The 26,760-nt window shown below is 38.4% G+C and overlaps 2 protein-coding genes across 8 annotated transcripts in view; both read left to right on the plus strand.

The window, feature by feature from the left end:
• The first annotated feature begins 887 nt into the window (after positions 1-887).
• cobll1b (cordon-bleu WH2 repeat protein-like 1b) lies at positions 888-25,899 on the plus strand. Of its 6 annotated transcripts, none has more exons than XM_008404033.2 (14): positions 888-1,131; positions 1,331-1,404; positions 17,009-17,197; positions 19,375-19,579; positions 19,789-20,014; positions 20,172-20,216; positions 20,309-20,403; positions 20,608-20,841; positions 20,919-21,048; positions 21,893-22,109; positions 22,223-22,305; positions 22,902-24,361; positions 25,256-25,340; positions 25,426-25,899. In XM_008404033.2, exons 1-13 carry the CDS (start codon positions 1,129-1,131, stop codon positions 25,295-25,297), a joined length of 3,003 nt encoding a protein of 1,000 aa, XP_008402255.1. In that variant the 5' UTR covers positions 888-1,128; the 3' UTR covers positions 25,298-25,340; positions 25,426-25,899. The 6 variants fall into 6 exon arrangements, with proteins under 6 accessions (XP_008402255.1, XP_008402253.1, XP_017159206.1 ...); XM_008404031.2 differs by having other exon boundaries at positions 889-1,131; positions 25,253-25,340; XM_017303717.1 differs by lacking the exon at positions 888-1,131 and having other exon boundaries at positions 1,277-1,404; positions 25,253-25,340.
• Positions 25,900-25,982: 83 nt separating this feature from the next.
• grb14 (growth factor receptor-bound protein 14) overlaps positions 25,983-26,760 on the plus strand; it is a 28,182-nt gene continuing 27,404 nt past the window's right edge. For both annotated transcript variants that reach the window (XM_017303719.1, XM_008404028.1), the window contains exon 1: positions 25,983-26,106. The gene's annotated coding sequence lies outside the window, so the exon portion shown is untranslated. The remainder of the gene's footprint in view (positions 26,107-26,760) is intronic.

Raw genomic sequence — 26,760 nt, forward strand, 5'->3', positions numbered from 1 at the left:
ATAAAGTGTCTCTCCATTCAGATATTGTCTTCTGTTTATTTTGTTTTATTTTTTTCTTTTTGTTGAAGTTCTATACCATTTGAGCTAGAGAACCAATTACACACAGTAAGAGTTCAACAGCGGAGTTATTCAAGATTTGAAAAAAACATAGCCATTTGACGTGTTTAACAATTTTCAGCATTCAGGTTGTTTTTCAAACCAGTCCTAACCCATTTTCAAAAGGATGTTATTCAGCACAAAACATGTTTATTTTTTATTGGAATTTACCCATCAATTCTAATAAGAAACATGCAACCAACGTAAGTAAATTATTAGTCACTCAGGCTTCATTTATAATGTGTGCTTAAAAGATATAATGGATGCAATTTTTAATATCTGTTTCAATATGGTATCTAAGCAATATGTTTTATACACTCTTTTTATTTGTTATTGTTAAGATTTAAACTTTTTATTTCTTTTATTTCTCTTTTTAAATATGTTTTACCATTATTTTTTTAAAACTTTTATTTCATTTATGCAGGCTGTGGGACTTGTGCAAATTTAATCAGCAACAAGCTTTTGTGACGAATTTTTTTATTTTTTACATTGTATAAAAATAGTAATACAATAACTACAATTTTTCACACGAAAAGTGGGCTCCACAAAGCGCCACATGGTGTCGCTTTAGACAATAAATTCAGAAAATGAATTATAAACAGCCACGCTGGTATGTTTTCACAAGCTACAGGTTATGTTAATGTTGACGAATTGACTTTGTGGTACTAAATCCGAAGTGTATACCGAGTTGTTTCTATTTATATTTAAACTTAAGCTATAAAACTGAACACAAAGTAAAAGCCCTTTTGGGAAGTGTGACGAACCGAGAACCGCCCCGCTTTTACAGCTCTGTGCCTGTGATGTAGCTCCAGATGAAAGTTGGCTCAGTCCTGTTGGCTAAAGTGTCAGGAGAGAAATAACGCACAACTAAGGAGCTTAAATGAACGAAGGGGCATAGCGTCCGCTTTTCAAGAAGCCCTAATTAAGGAGCGACATTATGTTTTCACCCAAAATCTGTTTTTAGGAGTACTGACTTCCTCCTCCTAAAGGACTAATGGAAGTTGACATCTGCTTTGAAAACCACCTGAATTCATGGTAAGTCACGATCAGAAACAATTTGTTTCTTTGCATTGCAGAAACAGTTAACAAGACTCAAGCTGGTGACCTCATGCGGGGGATTCGCCCACCTTTTGGTATTGGTGTCGCATGAAAACACCAGCGAAGAGTGCTTTTGGTATGTCGGCTCTCACTAAAGATGAACTGCGCTTTCTGTTTGTGTTTGAAATGTCCCCAGGATTTCGCAAGGCCGATGAGTTTAGTCATGGATGATCGTGGATCCCAGCCCCATCCGCGGAGCACTTCCTTGAGGTAAGAACAGCAAAAACAGTCATTGAGAGGGGGTGCTGTCTAAAAAAACGATCACAATAATTAAAGCAGTATATTTATTACAAGAAATGTCATTCTTGTTAAGCTTAGAACATCTTTATGTATTTGGAGAATTTCACCTCGTTCTTGTGCACAAATAACATTCGAAACTTTCACCTGTGCACACAACCAGCTGTATTCCCAGCTGTTTGACGCATGAGCACAATACCACTTTTGTCACCCAATTTACCGAATTTTTAACTTGCATTCCTTAAACTCAGTACATTTCAGACGAGTCAGGGTTGCTTCAGACGTTTCAGCCTCTGAACCCTCCTCATTTCCTGCTTACAGTGTTGTTATTATTATTTTTTTCTTCTTCTTCTTCTTCTTCTTCTGAGAAATACTCCCTGACCACATGCAGAGGTCATGGGAACTATTTTGGAGGCTAAACATACAGCCTCTGTCACTGTGCTGTGCGTGATGATTGTTGTGGAAGTCACGCATCCACTGGGGTTACAGAGGATATTGTATCATAAACACATCCCCCTCCCGCCTTCCAAGAAAAAAAAAAATGGTGCTGGTGAAGTGCTTGGTGTGACTTGATGGAATTTCCCATCAGTTTTGGTCCATATAGAGTCAGAGGTGATGTCAGCTGCTTCTATTACTGTGGTTGGAATCATTAAAAAGTGGAAAGTGAGTTTCCAGAGCCCTTTCGACGTTTCTTTTCACTGTTTTAGCAATTTGTTGCCAATTGGCTGAGATTTTCAGATGAAATTTAAGGTGACAGTCAAGAACAACAGCTCACACTTTCCAACCCTGGCTTATTTCTACAATTTTGCATTTGTGAAAAAAAAAAAGTTTGCATGAAAAAAATTCCCCTCTTATTTTGACTTGCAAAGAATGACACTTTTCTTATTTTATTTCAAGGTATAGCTACGATCTTCAGTGTATGCCATTTGGATTTTATGCCATTTATGCCATTTAAAGCCATCAGCTTGTATATTCAGGCTCTTCGTGTGAATGGAGGGTCAACTTCCAGCTTAGTCTCGGGTCACATGCAGCTTCTAACAGGATTTTTGACAGAAATGACCCTGTGTAATTGTATCCATCTTCCCATTAACTCTGCCGAGTATTGATTGTGAGCTTGCTGCAGAGGAGCATTCTCACAGCAAGATGCTGCCACCACCATGTCTTGCTTTGGGGGTGGTGTCTTCAGAGATAGTTGCAATGTTAATATTCCACCACATAATGTGTTTTAAATGTAGCCAAAATTGTTCAGCTTTGGTCCCTTCTGACCAAAACTGAACATTTTCAAGGCATTTTCCTTGGAAACCTTTAATAATTGTGGCAAACTACAAATGAAATATCATGTGTTTCTTTTAAGAAGGTTTTTTTCTTGCCACTCTTCCATAAATACCAGTGCCGGTATGCACAAAACATTCTCAAAGAGCTACGATCTTACTCTAAAATTTCTGCCAAGGAGTCCTAGCTGAGGAGTGATTCGGTCAGCTGCTGAGAGCGACTCAGCGACTTGTTCATTAAAAAACCTCTGAGCCTTCAAACAACATACTGACAATAAATTGACTCTATTCATAATTGTATAAGATCTGAGGTCAGATCTGTCAGTATAAAGGTTGCTGAATGGAAGCAAGCTTCTATTTGTATAACTTGTTTTCATCCACTTCAATTATGAATTAGGTTGCTAGTCTCCAAATTACTCCCGAATCTCATTAAAGTTTTTAACTTTACTGTTACAAAGTGTGAAAAGGTTCAGGGAGTGTACATGCTTCTGCATGGTACTGCAATGTTCATATTTTATAAAGTAGTTTGTAAGTCAATTTTTTGGTGGGTTAACCACTTTTCCATCCTCAGCTGGGGTGTGGTGGAGATAGTTCAAGACATATGTTCTCCATTTTTCTTTTCCTTTTATTTGGGGAGACTAACCTGCTGCTTCTCTCCTTTTCAAGCGCAGCCGTACGGGAACATTTTCTGTGACCCCCGAAGCTATGCTTCATTTGTTGTCCAAATACTGACCCTGCCAGAATCAGTTGGCTGACTGATTTAATGCAGAAATGTTTGTTGGCACTCRTGCAAGCATTATTTACCCACAGGCAGTGCTAGCAGGATTGCAAAGTGGTGTGGTTGAAGTGTTTTTTTGGGAACTATCTTTTTAATGTCAAGAAAAATACTGTGCTTGCATGACACTTTTACAATAACATTCTTTGTTGCCAAAGAGAAGCATATTGGTTCAGTCCTCTGACAGTGCACAGCTCTGCGCTGGCCCTGGTAATTGGACACACCTAAAAGCATGATCTCACATGGCTGGCTCTCCTTAAGGGCAGAATGTGGAACTGGTTAAGGTATTGTGAATCCCCACAGCTGTTTCCTGACATGCAGGCAGTCCCAGGGCACAGCTGCTCACATGAGTTAACAGATGAATAATATGGCAAGACTTGACGGTATGAAATGAGTTATTTAAAGAATTTGGGCAAGCGCAGTTGAAACGCCAGAGTTAAGACGCAAAAATCACAAGACGCAGACGAGACTAAGGCGTATCACATTTTTTTTCTTTTTCTTTTTACATTGTGGTTGTCCCCAGAGACAACAAGGCCGTCTTCATTTAGAATCACGCATAATTTGATAGTGATTGCCCACTCACAACCAGTGGGCTCAGAAACCAAGATAAAGAGTGTCATTGAAAAATATCCACCCACTAGATGAAATAAAGGGGAAAAATCAGCCGTACATTTCCAACAGAGTTTAACGAGTGAGTCTTTGAATGCTGGAAAGTTTTATCTCATCGATGCTTTCTCAGAAGCCAACTCTCAATAAATGTTGAATAATGGCTGGCCTTTTTTGCTACTCTGGGCTCATTAACAACACATTAACCGTTAACACCAGAAGGCAACCTCTTTTAACAGTACATAATTTCATTAAGCATGGTTCTTATGATAAAGCATTTTTTTWAATTTACTTATCTCTACTGCTTGGTGTTTCTGTTGGCTGCAGCAACAGATTTGTTGCTCAGATTCAGGTTTGTGCACCAGTTAAATAGACTGGAAGACATGGCCCCACGTTTTTTCTGTTGTGCACTTTTCCAGGCCATAACAGTTGGATGCTTCCCACTCTTAGCCTGACTAACACTCACAGTGACCTCACATGAATGAGTCCTTTGTGTGCTCACAATGACAAATTTTGCATATCTCCAATAATATTCAAACTTTTCATGCAGCAATGGGGCAAATTGCCTCAATTTGCTTGACCTTCATTATCAATGTTTGTCCAGATTAGATGAGATATTAGCAGTGAGAGGCTTGCCAGGCCTGACTTGCATTCCTGTTTTGTTTAGTGCATATCTACATTTTGTCATATTACAATGACAAAATTGTCATTTATTTTGTTTGGATTTTACGTGCTATTTTGTCAAAAATTGCAATAGACAAAGGTGGTGTTTTAATTTGTATTTACTACGCAAAATCTGAAGTGTTTTGTGGATTTATATCCARCCCACCGATTCTGTGCTTTTAGAAATCAAATTTTGGTGCAAGTGACATCTKTTATGTGTACGTTTTTGTGGTTTATATTTACCAGCTTTCCAACAATGGGGACGGATTTTATTCTTATTTTTTGCAAAATGGCTCAAGCTCCGTTGCATACAGAGTTATGTGAACAACAATTTCTATGTCTCAATTTTATTTATGTCTGGACTTTGACTGGGCCATTCTAACACATGCATAAGCTTTGTTCTACATCCAGGGTATCCCACTCCAGTCCTTACCAGCCAATGCCTTKCATTTTTGAATGCAAAATGTATCCAAGCTGAATTAATGGCTGAATAACTTACTCCCAGTGTTTCATCAGTCTGTGCAGACAACATACAATGAACTATTCTTTTGATTCTGGTGTGATGAAAAGGAGGTGACTGTAAGGCAGGACATCAGATWRTAAGAACTAGGGATCGTAACCAGGGCAGCAAGATATTTGAAAATCCTGCACTAGCGATAAAATTGGTAACTATTGCGATGGTAATATCAGTTGSAATATTGGTCTGTTTTCTTTGCTTCCTATTGTTCTCATCTCTGGAATTTTGGACAATGTCATTTGTGCCTGGTGTGAGCGTCTGTTGCTGTGAAACTGTCCAACTGGCTAAATTTTACACTATCATGAGAAATGCATGTTCATTACATATGAAATATTTGACAACAATTATTGTTGACCAAGCGGTCCCTTTGTAATATGGAAAATGAAACCATTCCATAGAAGCTTTCCTAAAAATATATTTGTAATATTTTATATTTCTATTTGTAAAAAAAATTAAAAAAACAATATACTTTTTTCCTCCTTCTCAATTATTTGYTCCTTTGTGTKGATCTGCTAGATACAATCCAAATAAAATAACTTGCAGTTTGTTGAAATGTGAGAAAGTTCAAGGGGTGTGAATACTTTTGCAGGKCATGGAAAAARTCTTGACATTTTTTCTGGTTGTCAAAATAGATTTGCGGSAGCCRGAGAAATCCCTGTCACAACCRTCTATTTGAATCTATGTACATAACAGGAAAGGCATAATGTGTAAAATGTGTGTACTCTGTGATGTGGTTCTCTAGATGGCACTGTCACTGTGCRTGTGTTTGGGAAGTGGTCTCCATGTGGCCACTTGTCTGGCTTGCAGTTTTCATATTATCACGCTGCTAAAGCACAGATAGAGTGAACCTTATCATTTCCCAACAAGAGCGTAGCAAACCGGCGAACCACAGCATGACACTAACAGGCAGCCGGGCCACGGTTTCAGTGAGGAGTCTGGCTCTGACAGCAAACATTAGTAAGTAAAAGGAGGAGAGCTACTTTGTATTCAAGATCCACACAATCTGTGTGTCCAGCTGTATTTTCCAGTGCGCCTGGCCTCTGAGGTAATGCTTTTCTGGCTATAAACATGTCACTCTCTTTATTATGATTGTAGAAGACATTAAGTGGACATATAAGGATATTTGTCTTGTGCCTCACTTTAGATTGTATGCTTGTAATGACGTTAAGTTTTTGGGTTGCTAGCACAGTGTATCATTTCAGCACTTAGTTTTCTCTTCACGTTTAGTTTTTTAAAAATAAATATGTCTGTTCTAGTTAAAAAACCCACTGTGCCTGTCCACTGCAGAAAGTTCAGTTCGTGTGATGAGCAAAACATTGAGCCTATGCTTTTGTGCCAATGATAGATGCTGTTTTGTAGACAATGCTGCATTGTTTCAGATGAAGGGACGTGGATTTCATGGTTATAATTATGGCTGCAGAAGATGGCTGTCTTCATCTCAACTAAATCGTTTCATCTAAATATTTGTCGCACTTTGAAATGCACGGACTTGGCTAAATCATCAGAGACCAGAGTGAATTACTGCACCTTATCATTTCCGTGTAGTGTAACTTGAAAGGACCTCCTGATCACCCAACCAACTGCATCTAAGTGCATTCGCTTGAGATTTGTGCAAAAATGGGCGCCAACTGACAAAAACATGCATTGTGTTCACTCTGAGTACTCCCCCCAACCCCCCACCCCCCGCTCCCTTTGTACGTCCATTGCTTTGATATGGTGCAATGTTTAGAGGGAAAATATTTGAGCTGCGTGGAGATAAGGACAGGGTAATGTACCATAGCAGACCCCAGTTCAGTGTCTCAAAGGAGATTTGGAAACTAAAATGAATGATTTTAAATCTAAGTAAAAAATCTTTTTCCCTCCCTGTTGACTTTTAGCTCTTTTGATCTTTCAGTGCTATGCTAAAGTGTGCAGGATTGATGTTAAATGAAGCTGGGCCAGATTATGACAAGTGGACATAATGACAGCTGAAATGAGTACTCCACATAATGATGTAAGGGGACACCCTGAGACGTTGAGTTTTTCCAGGCTTACGCGAGAAACTGCTCTGGGGAAGAAAAAAAAAATGTTGTGCCTAAAGTATAAACGATACACTTAGGAGGTGGGAAGTTCTCATAAGGTCCCTGAGCTCTTTTTTTCTAACAAATCTCCTCCCATCCCTCACTGCTCATGAACTGAAGGCCTTTCCAGACCCTCTAAAATGCTTGTGTTTACTGTGAGTGACCTCTTACCAGATTAACAGCTGTGGCTCTGGCACTGTGTTTTGTCTTTCCTCTGGAAGCCCTATTCTTCACYGCTTGACACTAGCAGTTTGCTTTATGCAGTGAAACACAAGGTGCAGACATAACTTTATTTACATTCAGCTCAAGGATGACTAAGGATAATAACAGCTGACTTAGTTGTGTGAAGGTTTGAATGTAGTTGCTTGACGAAAAGAAAGCAGTGAAGGGCTTTTAATGTGTTARGTAARGGGGAGGGAGTGGGATGGTTTAGGAGGTGGCTGCCAAATACCTGCAAAGTGTGAGCATGCCAAGACKTTTGTGGGAGGAAATATTTGTTTAGTTCTTTTATCAAATTGGCTGGAGGTCTAGCGTGGGCCTCCCAACTCCCAAAGCCTTCCAGGAGGGTGTTGGCTCTCATCAGAGACCTRTGAGGAGTGTGATTTTGGTTGCTGATTAGCTGATCATGCAAAAACAGTGTTTTCTTGAGCTCCTTTCCTCCTAAATGAAATAATGTAATGGTATTTGACTGATAGTGCAACAGCAAGGGAAGCTCAACTTTTATCAAACACGCTTAGATTTGTGAGAAAACCTATCAAAGAGAACAGGTTATGGAAGGCTACAGCTCTAAAAGTTGTTTGAAAAGGTGGGATTTCAGAGAAAATGTATGAGAATTTATGTCAGTTCAGCAWCATATAGTRTTGGAAAAAGCAGTGAGTAGAGTTGCACCCATCAAAGTTTTGGGCCAGACTATAGGTTTTGATAAGCTTTAAGCTTTTCTACTTTCTGGTTTATGTGAAAATGCAACTGTCTTCACGATAAAAAGTAAATTTGGTGTTGTGAAAGCAGTTGTCCCCTTACAGAGTTTTTTTTTTCTTCCTGACTGCTACATGTGTCATTTATTTTCACGTAGCAGAAGTTGATATTTTTAGTTATTTGGTTCTTCAGAATGTTCCAGTTCTCCTGAGGTGAAAGGTTTGCAGAGCGCATTATGACATTTTGTTGCCACATTTTCGAGAAACTGCAAAAACAAACATCTATTTTTAGAAAGCTACCAACTTTGTGATGTTACTCAATTCTTCATGGACAGCTTCCATTGTTCCCACTCATTTGTCTTCCTGCAGAATCTTATTACTTTGGATTTGACTGAATTTGTTTTCTGGATAGAAACTTTAAGAGGTTCTRTCATAATGCATAGCCACAGTGAAACTACAAGCACTTTAATCTGCACTACAGAGATCTGTCATTATTTTACAGTACACCTATGTAGCACTTGTGTTGTTGTGCTTTATWACATACCTGGACTGTAACCGTGACTTGGATTTTCAGTTTTATAAAAAAWKTWWWAAAAAAGAYTTCATTTTCTGAAGCTTTGCAGCTCCAGCTTGCTCACATCTCCGCTCACCACCTACCCCCTTATCATTTGACAGTATTTAGTGGTGGTGTTTGCAGAATGGGTTGCACATTCTTCAGTGAAAGCGTAAAACTACTGATAAAGAACTGCCCTGATTTCACAATGGAAAAACTTATTTATTGCTTTTGTACCAGATAGTGTAAAGTTTCAAGCAGAAAGTAACCATTATTACAGTGAATTAGGCATTCAGCACATTTAGAGTAYGACTCCTTGCGGRAAGTGTACATCAACAGAAACGTTACTGTTTAAACATTGATTACAGTAAAAGGCTTACAGGAATAAAGTTAAGGGTTGTAGAAAAGATTTTTGATTGTAAAGTGTAACAAAGTACATTTTATAATTTAATATTGATAGAAATATTGTAGTAATTCTCACAGAGTAAGTCTTTCAAACCTGTTGCTGCAAACCATGCAGGAACAATCAGTGATTGTATTGGTCAGCTGTATCTGGGACAGGAGTACAAATTGTAGATACAGGAAACAGATGCAATGTTTTGAGAAAGATGAAAACATGAAAATCCTCTAATTAGTAACTTTCTGGTGGACTATTTTGGGCAAAGGTGTGATAAATACACTGAATGGAWTTGGACAAGATGTCTTGGAAGTTGAATATAGCTTTGCAAAAAAGATCTGTTGCATCTTCTTATTAGTCTTACCCTACAACATCCCACAGCACTTCCTGGCTACAGGGAAGTGTTTGTCTCAAATACTAAGTTGAATAAGAAGAAAACTAAGCTTGTTTTAAGTGAAGTGATGTACAAAATATTAGCATGATAGCTTTCAAAAGAATGACTAACCTAAGCATATGATCAACCAGGTTGGATGTGTACTGATKTTCAGTGGCATACGTTCTGAAGTTTTAAACACATGTATCTCTAACATCTCCCTGTGGTCATGTGACCAAATCTGGTAGAGCCAGATGCAAGACTGAAACCGATGGAGCCTTCTCAGCAGTAGTACCAGGACTCTGGAGCTAAACTTCCTTCAGTGATTGAAATACCTCCTGCAGAGGGAAGACTTCATTTAATATGGAAGGATCAGGATTTTGGAAGTATTTGCATCCAAGACGTGMGTCCTGAGCTGACCAATCTAGAGTGAGTAACAKGCAGTGGTTTAGATGAGTAAGTAAGTTTGAGCAAAATCACAGTTCTATTCTAAACAATGACATACTGATAAAATGGAGTGTTTTTTAGTTCATATCTGTAGAGTTTTTTTAATTTACAGAAGCCATTGTTAAATTTATTTCAAAGGAAACATTTGTGTAATTTTTATCTATCACTACGATACTTCTAGGCAAGTTCAGTTAGACTTTAAAAGTGTCAGAAAAAAACCCATTAWATTAATCCCAAGTAAACTGGGTTATTTTTTTTTCAGTTGGACTCTTGAACTTTTATATGCAAACCACAATTTAGACCATCTTTTTGGCTACAGACTTTTGACTTTTTGAAAATTTTACTTTCTTTATGACTGCATGTAAAGAAATGCCCTTTACTTCCCAAGGCATACAATTATAAATAAGCTCATCAGGGTGGAGATAATATTTCTTATACAGTTTTCATAACACTTAGGATGCTCATTAGATCTTACTGTCAAACAATTGAAAAGCATAGGATCATAAGCAAACAGTTGTAGGCAKCAAGGGCCATTTCCTTTTATCTTTTGCCACTAGAAATCCGATTTGCACCTTTACAACTCCTTGTAGAATGTTGTGCTACTCCCACCAACCACTATATTAGGTATTCTTGTTAAATTGCATGTAATGTCATTCAACAAATCAGCAATCGCATGGCAGGGCATTAGCGCATTTAGGCATAGATGTGGTGAAGTCAACCAGTTAAGTTCAAGCTGAGTGTCAAAGTGGCACATAAAACAATCTGCTCATATATTTGGGAGGATTTCTTGGCTTTACAAAGAATGGCATGAAAGAGAAAAGCTATCCAGTTACTGGCATCAAACATCAAACCTTGAAGCACATGGGGTTCACTTGCTGARGTCACACTTCATAACAAGAAATTGTGGCTGCAGTTTAAATAGGCTCACCAAAATTAGACAATATTAGATTGTGTCTCACTTTTAGCATTAAGAGTCAGAATGTTTTAGAAACAACAAGAAAGCATGTTTTCATCCTGTTGTTAGGTGGTTAAGGCTTTGGATGTGGTACTTTAAGAATGCAGCCACAGCCTGCCTGTGTATCGTTGTGGACCATTTSTGTTTCTTTATGACCAAACTTTATCCAACTTCAGATGGCTACAACAAGCAGGAATATATTGTGTGACATGGTGTACCTCAAAGCTGGTTCCTTAAACATAATAAGCTCACCGTACTCCAAAGTCAAACCAGCAGAGCTGTGCTGAGTTTTGGGGACACGGAAGATTTGCATCATGGGTATRCAGTGTACAAATATGCAGTAACCACATTGTGGTATAATGCCATTGTGGACCAAAATCTTTGTTGAACATATGCCATAAAGGCATTTCTCATGGCAAAAGTGGGTACAGCATTTCACAAAGTGTACCTAATAAAGTGGGCATTTGTAGGTTATGCTTTCATTTACCTGTGTGCATTTAATAAGTGAGAGAGACAACTTTTAATGATCCTCCATCATGTTCAGACATAGTCAATCATCACAGTTGGGAAATGCRTGTTCTTTGTTCGCCTTGACTCACTATCATTGTGGTTTTGCACAACCAACGCTCCTTTAACGTGGTTTGGAAGTGAGTCAGTTCTTCAGAAGTAAGGTGTGGTTTTAAACTGTTGGCATTGTTTTTTTTGTGTTTTTTTTTTTCCATAAGGAAAATAAAACTCAGGCGTACAACCTGATTTAAATTAATGAGACCCTGTGAGAAAACAAAATCACTATCAGGAGTCCCTACTTAACTTTCTTTTAGTCTGTAGACTCTGAAATTGCTTCACTGCTCAGCAAAAAAGAAAAAAAAAGTAAATATATTTGACCATTCAGCAGATCCAAAGTCCTGTGAGCCCATGCTCCTCTGTGTGTCTGCTACCTGTGTGTCTGGACCCTCAGGTTCATGTCTGCAAAGGGGCGGTAAAGCTGCTTACCTCTCTGCTCAGGACCAAAGAGGGGGAGAGAGAGAGAGAGAGAGAGAGCGCTGCCAATTCAGCTTTTTTTTTTGAATTGCAGCTAGAGGGCTGGTGGAATTTTAGGCAGAGGGAGACAGATTTCTGATGTCACAGATTAGGGCGTGGCAATAAGGTGGGCCTTTTAAGGCTGTACTGGCAGAGATCAGTCTGTTTGACTTCTCCTGGGACAACATAGCTGAAAGGGGAAGTATGTGAGTGGGAACCAGCGTGCGTAGAAAGGTAAGAGCGGTAAATGAAATGCTGGCAGCTTCACTGGAAAAGCAGGTCTGTCACTTGCTCTCAAACATTTCTGCTCCTCCTCAGTGTTTTGTTTGCTGGGTTATGTGCTGTGGAAGTGTGAAGCAAACGATTTCTGGCCAAGTTTTCTTTCATTCAGGGAAGTTTCAATGCATGTGTTGTGACTTGAAAGCCAGGGTGTGTTGGGCCTGGTGCACTGTGGCATGTTTAAGCCTGTATATTTGATTGTATGGCTATGCTACAGCTGCTGGAGTTGTGTTTTGGTCAGTGGAGCATTGAGGTGTGGGTTTAGTTTCTTAAAATAATCAGGGTGTTGCCTGACGGTGCGATTGAAGAGGAAAGACTTCTATAAAAAAAAGCAAAAAAAAAATAAAAATGTTTATGTCTTGCACATGAACCCACCATTCCCAAGGGGCCATCACATCACCCAGCAGCTGTTAACATACCACAGGAGGCACGTTTGGTAATCCTTCATGTTCTTTTCTGCAACTTGAAGGAGGAGTAATATTTCTCACCAGCTTTTTTATTTATTTTTTTGTAGTTTCCCTCTGGATTGCTTTGTATGTTGGTATTTAATAAAAATAAAGTTCATAAAAATGCTGAATGTTTCTTTTTCTTGTGGAAGTAATTCTAGATGGTAAGAAGGGACTGACTTTTATTCTGTTGGACTTTTTTGGTGATTTTCAGTTTTATTTTTGGTTTTTCCACCTTTCTCATCTGCTGCCTCTGCTTGTCATTTTATTTTTCCCACCTAATCAAAGAAGTATTTTACAAAAGTAAACTCATCTGGACATTTTTTTCTAATAAGAAAAACTGACTGACCTTTATTGTTTGCTTTCAGATTTGTTTTTATCTTTTTCTTCTAATATCTGTGCATACATATGTTGCAGGCTTCTTTTTTCACCCCATGCATTCAAATCTCGGATCATCTTGTACCTGCATTTCACAGAATTCAGTTTCCTGAAGCAGAACGTATTTATCTTTCAGAAAGTTTTATTTTTAGACTATCAGCATGCTGTCCCTCTGGGCAGTGTCATCACTTTTGCTCTTTGCAAGTAATGCTAATAAATTAAGGGTACATTCTGAGTTATGATGTTTAAAAATGTGAGTGGAATGACCTGTGGCTGTACTTGACATTGTAACATTCAATGTCATTGTTTGGTGCAGGAATATATGGAGTATATGGAAAAAAAAATCTTTGCTGTAAAGTAGAATAGGACTGCAAAAATAGTGTAAATATAAAGAATGTATGAGGAGCAATGCTAAGATCATTTTTAATGATGCTTTTTAACTGATGAGATGGTTGCAATTTTTATTATTGCCCTCCAGGAGACAAACGCAATAAAAACCATGTGTGGTTCTGCTGGAGTCCCAACTTGGAACCCTCACTTCCTTTTTATTAAGTCTCTCCAGACCTTCCTATAAAAAAAAAAAACAAAAACCAACTTATTGATTGATCTATTTGATCTTTTTCTATTTAAATACATTATTTAAAATGGCATCAATGGAAAGGAGGATTAAACATGTGTTTTATGCAAAGCTAAATTTTTTCCTCTTGCGTGGGCAAAAAAACGTTTTCATAATCGTGTCCTATGACAAAGTGCAAGAGGCGGCATGGTGACGATCAGGCTGTTATTTACTGCCGATGTAGGATCGTGTCTGTCAGCTATGCTCTGTGACTTTCAATGGGCTTGCTTGTGATTATTGAAGCTCCCAGAACTCTACCTGTAAACGAAGCATCAGCACAGTCGAGCCGCAACACGTCTCCTCCCATTCAGCAACACATCAGCACAGGCCTGGATGGAAAACACACGCCGCCCTCGGTGTTTGTCACCTGCCCGAGGTATCTCTGTTTTAAAAACACTTCCATGTTGACAGAGCTGTATAAGCTGGGATGAGCCGGAGGTGCGACAGCTGTATGTTAGTCCATACTAATTTGTTAAATGCTTCCATATGAGGCATTTACGGGCAAATGCATTGTTGCCCTGAGGTTTAACGTAAACTGTTTGCCACACTTACGGCATCAATATATAAAATCATGCAGACCCTCTAGGTTTAGGTTTTACTTGAAGATTAATGTGATCACCGCAATAATTCTCAGCCCTGTTCAGCTGGATTATATCTCTGACTCGCATTGATCACTGACCTCATTCTTTTCAGATTCCTCCATGAGTCCTAATTCTCTCGAATCCAAACTTTGTGAGCTCATTGTCGGGCCTGCGCCAGAACGTCTTACACATTCATTCTTTCTCGCTTATGTTTCCAGCATCTGTATGGTATCAAAACTAAGCCCGGTTTATATTCCGATACTGTTCATCTAAATCACCAAATTGTTTACATTGGATGGTGATTACAACTAACCCTGATGAATCAATACGTCTGTGATAAATATTATTATGCATTTGTTTTATAATCTAAATGCACCATTTCAGGAAACCTATTAAACCTACTCTGTTAATATTTGCCTTATTTGTTTGCACTTCATTTCCACTTCGGGTTTTAACCCAAGGTCCTTAACATATGAATAAATATAAAACCTGGAAAATCAATTTATGCTACAAATATTTCTATCTCAATGAAATTTCAATGTTAAAGCTTTGCTAGGTGGTGCCATGTTGATCACATTTTACTTAATATAAAAATTCAGGCAACAGTTTGAAAAACAGCCATGCAAAAGCAGGTTTTAGGTTTCACTTAAACCTTTCAGTAAATAAATTCCCCATTTGAAATTGTAGTGAAATAATGAATTATGTTAAAGAGGTGTTGTCTCCTCTTTAATATTCTTTGTTTTCATGTTTAAATTAAATAATTGTTCTTTATAAAGTCATGTGTTTTATTCTGTCCTTTGAGTTTTGCAGATTTACTACATGGCTAGCTTGACATAAAAGTTCATAAACAAACTTGGGATATTTTAAGGCTTTAGAAATAATTACAATTCAGAATGATCTTATTAAAGGCAACTCACTTTTTACTTCTAGGCATTTACTCCTTTTTGTCTGTTTTTCATCTACTATGACTTGTATACCCATTTATTATTTAAGTTTGCTGGGTACGAGTTCAATTTAATTGGTTTGCTGTTAGTTTTGGCTCAAAAATCAACAAGTCTTACCAAAATCACAAAATGTGGAAAAAAAACCCTCCTCCACTAACGCCAAACTCTCATCAACCCTGGAAGACCCAACGGTAGAAAAACAAAAGGTTTAACCTTTTTATATGCTTTGGTACAACTACTGTTTGGATAAAAATATGCTTGCATATTTTGATGCAAGTTTTTATGAAATGTAATATTATATAAAATCATTTAGATTTTTGCATAAGTACTGCACAAAAATGAACATGCTCTAGACTCTAATAATCGCCCTCCACCCTTCAAAAAAATTTTTGTAAGATATTTTATGCACACTTTTTTTTGTTGTTTTTTTCTTTTTTTTGCATAATCCAGGTACCATGAATCAGAGGTGTTGCTCAGCGAAAGTCTTTCCAGGTTATGGTATTTTGTGATACTCTGGAGGAAACGTGTGCAAATTTCTCATCAGAAGGCATTGTAGAGCGTAGTGGGGGTAAATCCAGTAATTCTTTTTCCTGTGTCGTTGGAATCTTTTCTGGCTACAATGCTCACACTTTTGTAAAGCTGAGTATGCTATCGATCAATGCTCACCAATCGCCACGACGAAGTTTGCTAGTCCAACACCTGTCTGGCCACAGGGAGAAGGGGGGGGGGGAGGGAGTGCTGTGCTTTTATACCCGAAATGACAAAGTTGTAACAAGCCGTTCCACTACAACAAATAGGAAAATTCAACGGCCTAAGAACCATTTGACCAAAGACTGCAGCAGTGAGATAGTTTTAGGCTAAAATAATTGCACAGACATGTCAAAATTTGCACAAACATAAAGATGGAGCCCTAAATAACCTATTTGGACAGTTAATCAGCAAAAAAAAAAAAAAAAGTTGCATTGGGGGTGAGTTTCACGGCCGTCAACCCCTACAGCGATACTAATATTTCACCAGTAGACATGATCAAGTGGTGCTTTTGACCTTGCATTGCTTGGATTCCTCTTTTTGAATGAGTTGTGTCCCTGTGTGAGATGTTAAAAGCTGCTCCTCTGGAGTGCTGAGTCTGTTTAAAAAAAAAAAAAAAAAACTCTATCTGTGCATAGGCCGACTAAAAGAAATGACACAAATGTTTTCAGTGTTTCTTTTGCCTGGGTTTACTGACCGGGTTACACATTTTTATTTTTTGTAACATGCTGTTTTTCATGTTGGAGTAGTCGGTAAATATGCATAACTACTGCTGCCTGCACCTTTATTGATTTTGTTTTCAGAAATGCAAAGCTTTGACAAGCACTTGAAAACCCAACTATATTTACAAAACGCATTCACCCCTCTACATGAATATTCCACAGTGAGTCACATTTAGGGTTTAATCTTCCTTTTTTTTTTTTTTTTTTAAATATCAGTATCTCTCACATGTCTTTCCATTCTCAGCCTGTTCTTCAGGCTCAGTGAGCAAATCTGTCCTCTTAGTTGTCTTGTGACTTGTGTACAAAGTGGACTCTTAAATGCTACAGCCTCAGTTCTTTGTAAAGCCTCTGGAAGAAAAAGTTGCTGTTGTTGTCTGGGAGGCCACGTTTTTAGTGATTTCATTTCTATAGTTTGTTTTATGCAGAGCCACAATCAAAAAACACTTTAATTTGTTTGCATAAAGAAATGCAGTGTTTGAAAGCGCAAACAAATGCAGATGCAAATCTGAGACATCTTCTTATCTAACTGCAGGGTGTCGACCAAAACCAAAGCCCCGTCCCCACCAGGACTGAAGACGGCGGATTGCTCAGGTTTCTCCCAGTGGCACCCAGGAGGCCCTCGTTTAACCATGGACCAGAAGGAGAACCTGATGGATAAAGAGCTCTCTCTTATTGTGGTTTTGCCTGGTGGAGTAGAAAAGAACACCCAAGTTGAAGGAAGGTAAGGTGCATGCAGATTAACTTGTACAACTTCTGTAAAAGCTGGTTTATTAAAAACAGTTGGAGTAGATTTCTTTCTCACACTGAACATCCAACATTTAAGCCCGACATCATGAGACTGATGACGGATTAAGTCATCACATGACGTCCTGCTTCTATCAGACTGAGTCAGATGGGTGGAGTCCCTGAATGCTGTGGTCCCAGTTAACATGGATACTCGGCCAGTATTAATTGCATTCTTTTTCTTCTTTTTCGCTCATTTTGCTCCATCACAAGCATTGACGAAACTTATTCCCTTACTGTATTTTTACTGGTAGCTGTGTTGTCACGACCCAATAAAAAGGTTAATGTAGAACTGTGCCACCTAATCAGATCAACATGTCTGCATACCTCAGTTTCAGAGCAAGGTCTGTGTGTCTTTCTTTATCTCACGGCTCATCAAGAGAGTTTACTCAAGATATCACCATCTGTCATTCGCTCGAGGCACACCACACAAACGGTCACAGAGGGATCCTATGCACCTTGGACTCTCAAGAATGAATTAAGATTGTTCTTGTTTGATTAGACTAAATGTATCTCATTTTCATCCCTTTCAGTTTTGTTCAGATTGCTCAAACAGCAGCCGAAATAAGTTGCAGCTAAACGCGTTTGAGCGATTTCTTTATAGATTTTTTTGTTTTGTTTTGTTTGCCAAACTCCAGTCCGTCTTGCATCAGAAAAAAAACGTAAACTTTTTGTTTACTATGTGTAGCTATCGGCAAACCAGGTCGTCAAGACAAATTTGATTCGATTTTATGATGGGTTTTCTTTTTCGTTTTCAAGCAGAGACTTGAAATGTGTTTCCGGTTACTGTAGAGTTGCTGCTGTATTTGCAATTTATGGATTTTACCTTGGATTTTGTGAAACCAAAATGGATAAACAAATATTCAGTAACTATTTTATTGTTTGGCATTGAGTATAGGAGACTTCAAATATCATCCTATTCTATAATCAATTGTTTTGTAGGAAAATTATATATATTTTTTTTCTTTCCACAAATGTATTACATTTTATGCATTACGCAGTCTGTTTTTTTATTTTTATTAGTGCGCAATATTCAGCTGGATGTATCTTGTTGGATGTATCTTTGTGCTTGTCTCATTCTAAGGTGGCTTTTTAAGGCTCAATGCCATTTTAAGTGTTTGAAATTTAACAAAAGCAAACTGCTTTTAAAGAAAATCTCTCTTACCTACTTCAGATTTTACCTGCTTATATCCAATCCAACTTTATTTATAAAGCACTTTAAAACAACTACAGCTGATACAAAGTGCTGTACAGGAAAACGCAACAATAAAAAAAGAACTAAAAAACAAACAAAACTCTTACAGTTTAAAAACGAAAACATACAATTTAAAACTAGATCCCGCTGGTGTTGAAAGCCAAGTAAAATAAATGGGTTTTAAGACGAACTTTAAAAGTTTTGAAGTAGTGACACACAACAGAATTGTAGCCTAAATTCTTAAAACCATTTTCTTTTAGCGTTCAATTATGCAGATGCTAACTTAGCATCAATAACATTGATTGCTCTGACATGAGATTAGCTCTTAAGAAATTAAATGCCATGTTTTGAAAGCACACAACCTAAATTATGCTAAGGTTTATAATTTGTTTCCAAGGTAATAGGACTTAATGCATACAGTTTGAACCTTAAATAAACTCATGTCTTCCTCCTGCCGACATGTTTATAGTGGAGCAATTTGCTGAAATGCTAGGTTAAGATTAGCATGTTTACATTCTGTTTTGATGGGACTGATTTGTTTTGGTGGAACTCATTTGGAGCTTAACAGATTTCATTACAGCTCCAATGTGGTCAAACCTTACTGTGCTTCCGAAGGTTCTTTGCTTTGATTGTTGTACAATTCAAGCTGTCATAATCTGTACCACTGTGAAGAGTTGAGACACTGAAACGGGATTGCAAAGATTTGTTGACAAAGTGAATGACATGTAATGCAGTTTTACAAGCCATGTTTTTTTTTTTTTTTTTAAGAACATGCCAAATGACTCACCTGAGGTTCAGTTATGAAAATCCCAGAGTTGAGTTTCATCAAGGACTCCAAGACCACTATTTAAAGGAGCAGTCCTTTAATAAGCTTAATTATGTAAGCTTACTTTTAATTTCCTTTTCTTCCTGTCTTTCAGCAAACCCCTGATGGATCTGTTGGTCACACTGTGTGCAAAGTATCACCTAAATCCATCAAGCCACACTTTAGAACTGGTCACTGCCAACAGGAACAGCATCAAACTCAAGCCCAATGCCCTTATAGGAACCTTGGATGCAGAAAAGATTATATTGAAACCGAAGGGAGAGGATAAAAATAAGAAGACTGGTCCACAGATGCCAGAGGCAAGTTATCAAAACTAATAAATTTAACGATCCTCTTTTGAAATTCAGTGACTGATCTTTATTTTTGTAAAGCTTCCATCTGCTGATAGCCAATTCAGATGTCATATATAATAACATTAAAAACAGAATTTTTTTTTTCAAACCTTTTTGGCATAAGTGACCCAATTGTCCTCAGTTGTCCAATTAGTGACTCAGTGTTTGTTCTCCAGGCTACTGTTCGGATGGTGATAAACTACAAAAAGACACAAAAGACAGTGTTAAGAGTAAATCCTCGAGTTCCCCTACGTGAACTGTTGCCAGCGATATGTGAGAAATGTGAATTTGACACGGAGACCACAGTTCTGCTGATGGACGTCGCATCATCAGCCCCCTTAGACTTGTCCGGGTCTCTTAATGATTACGCAATAAGGGAAGTTTACGCAAAAGACACACAAGGTAAGTTTTCTTTTATTCAAATCATGTCGCAAATTTTGCATTTAAGAATTTGCTGCTCATCATATTTACTCCATGCTGTACCTACGGTTTCTTTTTCTGTTGAGTATAATTGGAAGTGTTTTTTATGCAGTTGATCTTTAAGTTTGTCTGTTTGCAGGACAAGTTGTTTCTCCTGTGTGCCTAAGCTCACCAGTTCCTGCAGGTATTTAGTAATTGAAAACTGCATTATGTCTTTAAAAGATCAATCGTATTACAGTTTGAACACTAATTCTGATTTGTTTCTTTGGTTTTTAGGACTGGTAACTCCAGGCAAAGATAAAATTCAGAAAGAAAAAGAAAACAAAGGCCTCTTCAGCAAATTTAGAAAAAGCAAAAAGAAATCGGACCAGGTGACTGTTGTGAAGCAAAACTGTTATCTATGTGCACTAAAGTGTCTTTTCAGTAATGATTCAACCTTTAACTCTCTTGAAGCATATTTTTTAGGTAAAAGGGGTGTTTTTTTTTTTTTTGCTTTAGTTTGCCAATGGTCAATGTTCACTGTGTTTGGAAACAGGCCTCTTATCACATTCTGATTGGATGTTTACTCTTTAAAGCCAACGACTGTCAGTGCCCCAGCTTCTCCTGTGCTTGTCAGCAAGCCCCGACCGCTCAGCATGGCCTTACCTTGCTCAAATTCAACCCCCATCGACTCTTCAATGTTCTCCGACGTGCCAAAGAAGAGACGGGCGCCCCAACCGCCGATCCTCACGTCTCAGAGCGGTCACTCAGACTTCGCCACGCGCCAGAGAATCAACTCTGAACCCAGCACCCGTCTTGATGGGATTCATGTGAGTGAGATCGATGATGTGACGCTCTTAGAATTCTGAAGACTTGGATACAATAGTTAAATTTGGTTTTCATACAGAGGAGCCCTGTAAGTCGCTGGTCCTCGGCAGAATCTTCACTGAGGAGGACCAAACGCAAGGCTCCTGCACCTCCAACATCTTCAAGTCCTAACGTCGAAAAAACTTTGTCAGAAGAGGAACACGCACAAGGTTTGACTCTTATTTGCCCATTTTGAGATTTTTTCATTTTTGTAATAGTACATTTATAATATAATCTTTAAATACATTTGATTGGAATTTCTGTTGGAACTTTTAATATGACCGTCTGACTTTTGACTTCTTTGACTCTTGCTCCTCCTAGTGGTTGTTACTTTGTGGTGCAGATGTTGGAAAACAATATGTTCCTGGTTCTATACTGAGAGACTTGGGGTAATTAATAATCCAACTGGGCAAAATTTTAGTTTTGTAGACTTTTTTTTTTTTTTTTCCCTTTTGCAAATAGAGAAACTTATCTTGTTTTCTGGTTTTGTGTTATACAAGTTCTTATGTTTTTCCCTTTTGGATAATATAAAGTTACCTGGTTCTAAACATACTTTCCTGTGATTGTGTGTGCCCCATTGTCCAGTCAGAGGAAACGCCACCCGTCCTGCATGCACAGAAATCAAAAGCTGAAAATATTTTATACAGGGGGTATTTAATGAAGGACAGACAGGTTTTTAATTTTCTTCTCGTGTTTGTGTGCATATGCGTTTTTATTCTTGAATTGGATAAGAGATAAATTTGCTAGGAGTAATGACATCCTGATGTGCTTTGTTTTTCATCAAATTTTTTAAAAGTGTAACTTTTAATGCATGTCCTGTGGAAGGAAAATTATTAATTTTCAACAACTCTGTTTTTCAGTCGTTTTATTTTTGTCTGCTTTACTTGTTTTTGCTTAAGTTGAAACTTTACCTGTTCTCCTTTTTAGTTTTCAGCTATTAAAATGACCTACACACGACTGGATGAGAATTTCAAATAACAATGACTTATTTTTTTTTCTAACTTTTTTTTACAGCAACTGCAGTTTCTTCCACGCTGCAGGAGATCAGAGAGCAGGAGGAGGCTACTGGATCTGCAAGCTCTTCCGCCGCTCCCAAAACCCAGGGAGAGAATGGCATCCTCACCGCGTCCCCTGAATCCTCGCTCCTCTCACCGTGTCCAGATGCTGAGAGTGGGAGTACAGTGGAGGCGGGTGGGGAAGATCAGTGTCTTGATCTATCCTCAGATGGCAAGTACGAACTCTAGCGACACTACATAAGGCTGTTCTATGTTTTCATCATTATGATTTACAACAGTTTTTTTTTTTTTTTTTCCTTATTTTAACGTTTTGGGGTTTTTTTTCCAGACGAGTGGACAGCACTGTAAATGATTCTGCAGCTCAGGCTGTTAAAAGTAATGACACAAACTCATTTGAACCCACTACCACTGGTAAGCACTTTCTCAAACAGCATTGATCTTTTTCTTTTAGAGTGCTGGACACGTTTAATGGGAATCGGATAAAGATGTTAAGCTATAAAATTATTATTTATTTTTTTTGCCGTAGCATCATTGTAACCTTCAGAGAATCCAACTTTTAAGTACAATTATTTAGCAGAGGTAAAACTGTTTGTATATAAAACACATTTACTGTGGCGAAGTTCTTGGTACTCTTAATGATTCCTTTTTCAATGAATGTGCCTGATGCATTTTTACTTTTATCTTTTGACTAATTTAGACATTTTTGGGGTTTTTTTACTGACTTTTTCAGTGGTAGTTTGGCTATTATAGCTACAAAGGTCCATTTCTTTCAGCAACTGACTGCTAACCTACTCGGGCTCATATGTTGCCCACACAAGCAGTATAGGAAACGCAATGAGAAGTTTTTTTTTTTTTTTTTTTTTTTAAAACATTTTTTAACATAAGATTTTTTTTGTCCATGAGTACACACTTAAATCCCATATTTCTTTCAGTGTGAAATTTTGCTTCAGCTGTGAAAGATACATTTCATTTTACATAATAGATGTTCAATTTTTTTTCTCCTGCAGATAACGTTGCAGTTCAAGTTGAAAATGTTCACCCACAGTCCGTCTGCAAAGAGCCAAAAGCTGACGGCAATGAGAGCGGCCTACTTCCTTCTGTAAAAAAGGATGCAGAAGTTCAGGCGTCCACTGACGCAAATCCAGAACCCCCTCGAGAGCTGCCCAATGGGTCGGCGAGTTCAGTGACCACCAGCACGCTGTGTCCCACTGGAAAAGATGCTCCAGTGCAAACGGATTCCACGGGACTCTCTGGGCCTCCGCAGCAACATGTGGACAAAGTCTCTTTATCGACTGCTCCAGTCACCTTATTGCCAGCAGAGAAAAAAGATATGTCCACTTCAACAGAAGAGCTGGAACCCTCTGAGCCCTCCGAAGGCGCATCGCTCCACACTTTATCAACCTCTCCGTGCGACGAAAAAAAGCCGAGCGTGCCAGCCCCAAAGAAAGCATCGTTTATGCATGCAGCAGACCCTGAGCTAAAGCCGAAGCCTTCGAATGAGCTGACGAGAGATTACATCCCTAAAGTCGGGATGACGACCTACACGATCGTGCCTCAAAAATCTCTTGAGAGACACAGATACTTTGAAGTTGCACTGACACTGGAAGCGCCTCGAGAATCCCCAGGAGAAGAACTTGATTCCGTTTCTCCTGGTTTGAAAGAGGACCAGGGACAGGCTGTAGTTTTAAGAGAGAAAACTGAACTAAACTCTAACTTACCCAGGGATGACTCACTGTCTAGCACAATTAATACCACTACTACTTTTAGTACTACTACACTGCAACACACTGTACCTGCACCTGAACCTCCTCCTCCCCCCTCACCACCCGTGACTGTCCAGATCACAGACAAGATCTCCTCTGCTAATGAAGCTTCCCAAGCAGGTTCACCGACGGAGGTCAAGGACGCGAAAATTCCACCCGCAACTAAACCCAAGCCTGCTTCTTTCCGCTTGGCACAGCACAAAAAAACACCTGGATTTTATGTAACTTCAGCTGCTGAGAAAAGTCTCGATGCCACTCCTGCCTCTGGCCTCAAGGAAACTCAAGGGAGTCCAGATGGAGCAGGCCTGCCGTCTCCACCTCCCCCTCCTCCACCACCGCCTCTTGCTCTTCCTTTATCTCCTGTACAGTGTCAAGAGGAGACTGCAGAGGCCGCTGGAGTTCAGCTTAGTCCGAAGCAGGATGACAAGAATGTGGCCTCTATGCGAGTGACGAGGCAAAGCAGTCTGCCGTCAAGAGAGCTGGGTGCTAGGTTAAGCTTGGAAAAATTTAGGAGCTTTGCAGCTCCTAGACCGTTTGCTCCTTCGACGCCGTCCCGCTTCGCCCAGGCTGTGTCCTCTGCTGTGAAAAGAAGCAAGTCTCTGTCCCACGGCCCAAAATCACCTCCCTCCAAGGTGTCGCCGCCTGTTTCTCCAATTACAAGTCCCTCATCAGTCATCCAGTCAAAGGGTTTATCTGAACTCAAGGTTGGTTCTGTAGCAGAGGGTTGAAATGTAGTACCTTTCAAAACTATTCACATCCCTTTAACTTTATATTTTGTCACCGTTCCACCACAAACTTGAGGGATTTCAAACTTAAAATTGTTTTATTATTATTATTTTATAATAAACCAACACAAAGTTGATTTAACTACGAAGTGAAATGAAAATTAGTCTTTGTATGTAAAAATATATATATTAAAAATAAAGATCTGAAAAGTGTGTTGAGCATTTGTATTTACCCCCCTTTTATTCCAAAACTACTTTCTTCATTAGTCACATAAATAGAGGAGTTGCCAAGAGCAGCTCAAGAGTTTGTCGTGAAACAGCTGTTTGTTGATGTGCACTCCCATAAAATTGATCTTGGTAGAAAAGTGGCAAAAAATATGCATTTGAAATAAATCCATAAGACATGTAAAAGGTAGCCAGTAAAACATGCGGAAAAAGATTCGTTGATAAAATTAAACTAAAATGTTCTCCATCCAATCGGCCTCAATTTAAGCAGCTCTGCGAGGAAGACGGGGTGGAAAATATCAATTTCTTGTTGTACAAAGCTTATGGTTCAAATGTTGTGACATTCAGGGGGATGTGAATACGTTTACAAGTTGCCATAGAGATGACTGTAGCTGATCATTGAAGTGTCTCTGCACTCATGATAAATTCCTGATTCTGGTTTTCTTTCGAAAACTGCAGGAAGAGAGTTTGATAAACTGTAATCCTTCTGTCCATTTTTTTTTTTCCATTTCAAATTTACTGGAGGGTTTCCACTTATTTTTCATATTTTATGACTTCTACATATAGTAAATATGTTGTTTTATTTGACCCCGTGACTTTAAGCAACCTTCCGTTTAACATAAACTCCCTCTTCTCTCCATCCAGCAGGGTGAGGAGGTTACTCAGATGGCAAAAGAGACTGGACTGTAGCTGTGCTGTAATTTCTACAGCAATTTTTTTATTTTTTTTCACCGTAAGTAAAATCCACCGCCAGACAATATTTTATTGTCCATTTTCATGATGCATGCTCAATACTTTTTTTTTTTTTTTTTTTTTAGGAGGGGCTAACCTCGTTTTCATTTTTCTCTAGAAGTCTTCATCCTGTGGGTATGAGCGAAGAAGCGGTTTTCTTTTGAAACATGTTTCTATGGTCTTCGCCAGCCTTCATAAACCTTTGGATTTTAATGATTATTTTTGTTATATCATTCTTTTTATTTTAGACTATTTTTGGCTTCTTTAATTCGACAACTTTTATGCATTTAATGCAAAGAGTTGTGATCAGTGATGATAAATAATCCTATAAATTATTAGTGATTCCCAGAGCAATAATATTATTGGATTTATTAAGGAAATGTATGATCTAAATAATACGGGATGTGTAAGACGGATCAGGTGTATTTCAGTAAATGTTAAATGTTTCTATATTTAAGTTTTAGTTTCCATTACAGTGGATTCAGGAGAGCACTGCCGTGTACATTTGTACTTGTTTTTGTTTGGTGAGTGTTGCTATGATTAAAGCTTTTACCAAGCCACTTGTCTGTATTGTCTCCCTGCACAAGCTGCTGAAATTGGATCCTTCAGAATAAAAGCTGTTGTTCACAACAGGTAAAACTGGATCCTTGTGCGTGTGTGYGTGAGCCAAGAGCGTGTTGCTGTAGGGTGAACCCAGTCAGTTCTCTCTGCAACAGCAATAAGAAGCATGAGACTTGAACTGAAACCTCACTTAAAGATGATTAAAGGTAAAGGATTTAAAAAATTTTTGCTAATGTTAAAGTACAGGGAGAGCTTATTCTTAGTGAAAAGCTTTGCTGGTGACTTTAAAGAAATGTTGRTTTAACTTTAGCTGTCAAGGTCAAATTTATTTATAGCTATAGCATGTTTCCTGCTGCACAATATGCTTTACAAGGAAGAAMAACCAAAACATTAACGGGCATAAAAGAATCAAAAACCAAACGGAGAAAACTTCTAAAGACGGTTAAAATAAGACTGTTAGTACGATTAAGAAAACATTTGGATCGACGTATGCTTAAAGCCGGTTTAAAGGGGATTGAAAATGCTCCAGAGTTTGTGCTGATTTATTAAGGGGCAGGTTATTCCATATTCTGGAGCCTTCGTCTCCACCAGATGTGAGTTAAGACTGAGGACTAGAAAGCAATATTGGTGCACTAGACCTCATGGTTTTAAATGGGGCATAAATAAAAAGCTCAGACAAGTACTGTAGGAGACCATGCAATGATTTCAAAACGGAAGGTAAAATTCTAAATTCCATTCTGAAACGGACAGCGAGCCAGTTAAGAGAAGTCAACTCTGAGCGTATTTTGCTTTGTACCAGTCAGCAGACRAGCAGCAGCAATTTRGACTAACTAGAGATGATGAATGGAGGTCTTCTCCAG

This window comes from Poecilia reticulata, linkage group LG2 (assembly GCF_000633615.1).
Source record: "Poecilia reticulata strain Guanapo linkage group LG2, Guppy_female_1.0+MT, whole genome shotgun sequence".
Taxonomy (NCBI): Eukaryota; Metazoa; Chordata; class Actinopteri; order Cyprinodontiformes; family Poeciliidae; genus Poecilia; species Poecilia reticulata.

What these genes read in the sequence shown, in the direction of transcription:
- cobll1b (XM_017303717.1), top strand. Translation starts at nt 1,292, where the DNA reads ATGAACTGCGCTTTCTGTTTGTGTTTGAAATGTCCCCAGGATTTCGCA. An exon ending in GCAAAAAGAAATCGGACCAG is followed by an intron (nt 20,404 to 20,607) that starts GTGACTGTTGTG and finishes TACTCTTTAAAG; the next exon opens with CCAACGACTGTCAGTGCCCC. An exon ending in AGGGTTTATCTGAACTCAAG is followed by an intron (nt 24,362 to 25,252) that starts GTTGGTTCTGTA and finishes CTCTCCATCCAG; the next exon opens with CAGGGTGAGGAGGTTACTCA.